This window comes from Pteropus alecto, unplaced genomic scaffold, assembly GCF_000325575.1.
Source record: "Pteropus alecto unplaced genomic scaffold, ASM32557v1 scaffold81, whole genome shotgun sequence".
NCBI lineage: Eukaryota > Metazoa > Chordata > Mammalia > Chiroptera > Pteropodidae > Pteropus > Pteropus alecto.
The window spans coordinates 21,083,881-21,087,841 of record NW_006433378.1 but is presented as its reverse complement, the minus strand read 5'-3'; the positions used below and the strand labels follow the sequence as shown (position 1 = coordinate 21,087,841).

The 3,961-nt window shown below is 47.9% G+C and overlaps 1 protein-coding gene across 1 annotated transcript in view; it reads right to left on the bottom strand.

Moving 5' to 3' along the window:
* HUNK (hormonally up-regulated Neu-associated kinase) overlaps positions 1-3,241 on the bottom strand; it is a 103,413-nt gene extending 100,172 nt beyond the window's left edge. The window contains exons 1-2 of the mRNA XM_006908267.2: positions 3,142-3,241; positions 2,789-2,939 (exon numbers count right to left, since the gene is read on the bottom strand). Coding sequence (XP_006908329.2) covers positions 2,789-2,939; positions 3,142-3,241 — 251 coding nt within the window. The remainder of the gene's footprint in view (positions 1-2,788; positions 2,940-3,141) is intronic.
* Positions 3,242-3,961: the final 720 nt, after the last annotated feature.

The window sequence follows — 3,961 nt, the reverse complement described above, 5'->3', positions numbered from 1 at the left end:
TCCTTGCTGGGCACCCAGCGGCCGCTCCCGCCCCAGAGCAGCGCGCGGCGGGCTGCAGGCGCCCTCTGGAAGGCAGCAGAAGAAAGCCCTATTCAGTTCGAATTTGCAGAAATTTAATCCGGCCGCGGGCGGCGGGAACAGATGCGAGCTCCACTCCGCAGCCTGGGCACTTTCAAATCCCTCGTAGCCCCTCCTTCCCCGCGCGCAACAGCCAAACTCGACCCTCGCTGGAGAGGGGAGGGCCCAGGGAGGGGAGCGGCAGAGAGCGCGGCGGAGCCACCTGAGCGCCAGACAGGGGGACCCCGCGCAGCCTCGGAGACGCGCGCTCCCGGCCGCCCAAGTCGGGTCACCTCCGGCTGCGCCTCTCGCCCGGAATCTGGGTTTGGGCTTTCTGGACCTTTTGGCGATGAAATCTCCCACCAGCCGCACCCATCCGGGGCAGGAGGAAGGGAGGGAGGTGCTCTCGACCTTATGGACTGTTGGTTAGGTGCCTGGTGTCCACCCCGGGGCCTGGCACACAGTAGGGCCCTCTGGACCCTGGATGGATGGGTAGAAGGAAGGGTTGGGAGGTGGCGGGACGTCTGCTCCCGCTCGCATGCAAACCAGACTGCTGTGCTGGAGGAGGAGCAGCTGCAACAATAATAGTAGCAGCAGCCACGTAGGAACCAGGGCGTTTGCTGCCGCTGCCTGTACGTTTACACCTTTGCTTTCCATTGAAATGCTGCGGGCGATTGCAGGACGAGGTGGACCAGCGCTCCCTGCTCCAGGAGGCTTTTGTTCTGCGCGCCCCTTGATTGTGTTCATCCCTCATAAACAAATACAGCTGCCCTGGGGATTCTGATCTCCGGGATCTAACAGCGTTTTTTCAAACCCAAAATGAGAAGCTCGTGAGGGAGAAGCTGGGGGATAGGTAGGGAGAGGCATTTACAAAATGCTACCTGTTGAGCAGCCAGATAAAAGACACCAACGCTTAATGCATACTTAACCCCTGATCATACAACGTCAGAGTTGAAAGAGAAGATTCGGTCCCGACCAACCATGTTCCTTTCATTTGACTTCTCGGCAAATAAGTATGGCATGATCAAGTCCCTTAACGGGGTGGGCGGGGGGAGGCGGAAATCGATGGGGAGAAGAATAGTTGTCATTAATCCAGCGTCTTAAGGGCTTTCTGGCCCATCTGAAAAATGACCCAGAGAAACATCTAATTTTAAATAGTATGCTATAATCAACTAGTCACATGCTACAAGTCACCGGCCTTGTTATGATTGAGCGGTGTTTTCTCAGTCTCCTCATTGTTTTCATTTTCCAATATTAAAGACACAGTTTCAAATGTTTTTCTCGCTGTGCGTAAGGGACTTCTTTGCCACCACCCCATCCTCGCAACTTCTACAAGGCCCACCCAATCGCTTTAATGTCTCTGATTCAATAATCACCTTTTAAGAGGACGGTAACATGGGAGAGGGGTGGGCAGGGCTGGATGGCCAGCACAGCACCTGCAGAGTCAATGTTCGACTGTCTAATGAATGAGGATGACTGAGCTCAATTAGGGCTTAAAAACCATTCTGAATCTTATTTCAGAAAAGGTTTTGGAGTTCCCCCAATGTTATATTAATAGAGTATGACTTTTAAAAATATCAGCACATTAGCTCTATATGAAAATTTAGCAATTCCTATATTATGGTGTGAGGCAAATGTCAGAGACTGTTTGTCAAAGCTTCTTTATGGCCAAAAAAAAAAAAAAATAGCGTCAGGTACAAAAAATGGTGGAAGACGAAATAGGGATTTTCTTTCCCTTTAATTATCCTCTCGGGGTGGAGGTCAGGAAAGGGCCAAAGAAGAGAGAAAAACCAGGCCCATTAAATCTTTTTCAAGCCTGATGCCTGGGTTTGATTCAAGTTCACTGCTAATTCCATCAGCTGGGATGGAGGCCAAAGAGAAGTCCAAATCCTACACCTGCCTGAGCTTAGTAACTGGTTTTTGAACTACAGGTCCTGTTCTATGAAATGACCCTGCTTAATAAGGAGGAACTCCAGAAATTCCTGTATGTAAGACAAGTTAGTGCACAAAACAATTGTGTATTGCCCTCATATTAGATATGCAGGAAACATCTGGTTGAAAAGCAGTCATCTAGCATTGAAGATTCTGTACTCATTATCTCAAATTTCTTATTCTCCTTTGGGGTCTCCTCGGGCGCTAGATTTCAGCGTCTTCATCCAGGATCAGGCTTCCTCACCTCTGCACCTTTGCATATGGCCCCCTGCTACCCCCACCCCCAGTCTGCTGCCTCTGCCTCCTTTCTACCAAGTATGGATGTTCCCTTCCCCATGAAGTCCTCTGCAATTAGTGAGCCGCACGAGGCAAATCACATCTCCATTCTTACTACATATCACTCATTGTACTTTCTTCTTAAGTCCTGTATTACTGTGAATGAATGTCTTTCTTTTTCTTATATTTAGACTCATTGAGAACAGGAGCTGTGTCTTATTTCATATTTTATTTGCCCTAGAGCACCGAGCACAATGCCTGAGACATGGCCATTGTTCAATAAATATTTGTTGAATAAATGAGTGAAAGTCGTTGTTCACTGATTCTCAAGAGAGTGGAGTTTCATGGCTGCTGAGAACAAGACCCTGTCTATCCTGGGGGAGGATATTTCTGATAACTTTCTAAAAGCATCTGCAGTTAATTGTCGGTTGCCTTTGGGGGTCAAAAAATAAAATTGTCATGTCAAAATGGGCCATTCTCTAACTTAGATGAGTTAACCCTTTTAAAAAAAAAAAAACATTACCAATCATAGTGGACTGGAAAGCCTTGAAAAGCTTTCTCGGTTGACTTGTACCAGCTGCTTCCTTCCTCTCCATCTCCTTCCCCATCTTCTTCCTCCATATGGTTGGGAGACTGTCTATGTGCTCCCACAGAACGCCAGTGAGGAGACCCAGCTGGAAGCAGTCAAAGACAATTAGAAGTAATCAGGCTGGCACGGCCAGAAAATGAAGTTGGCTGGTGACTGGAGAAGGAACTGGATAGCGAAGCCAAGACAGCAGGCATGAATAAACTTTGCCTGGAGGACGTTCTGTGAACTCCCTACATTAATTCTCCTTAAACAAAGCTTCCAGTAAATAATAGAGGCAGGACTTGTACCCTTGTCCTCAGGGTTCACGTCCACCATTATTCTTTCTACAACACTCAGCCGTCGAATGTGCACAATGCAAGGCTGAAGGAGGACGGGTTCTCTAGTCATCGAGACTGGTTTGGTGTGTGAAGGTGGCCAAGCATGGACTTGGAATTAGTTGAGTAATTCTCTAAAAATAAATCATGACTCATCACTTCTCTGTGCCTCAGTTTCCCTCATCTGTAAAACTGGGATATCAAGGACGTGTGAAGATGAAATGAGATTATGCACATAAAACACCTAGCCTAGTGCCTGCCACCTTAGAAGCACATGGCAAATCTTAGTTCTCACTTCTTCCGTCAATATTATCACAACCCAGAGAAGTCACTCGAGAATGCCCCAGAATTTCACAAACGTGACTGTCTCTATTATTGAGGCAGCCAGCTTTAAGTAAGGCCCAGAGGGAGGTCTCTGGAGGAGATTCAGGCTTCAGTGCAAGTGTCCCTGCTGCTTAGGCCATAGAAGCCAGCAGACCTTAGGTTACAAGAGATCAGTGGTGGGAAAAGTTCACACACACACACACCCTCACTCCTTTCCTGAGATTTCACCCAAATTCACCCAAAAATCTAAATCTAAGAGTCTTCCTTAGCTTCCTGTCCTTCCTGACTCGCATATGCAATCCCTCGGCAAACCCCGTGGGCTCTACCTTCACAATACACCCACGTGAGATCATTTCTCCCCATCCTCTGTCACCCTCTGTAAGCCCCCATCCTCCATCATCTCCTGATATCTCTTATTTCCACCCCAAGGTCAAAACCATCTCTTAAAAAATCAGAATCAGATCACATC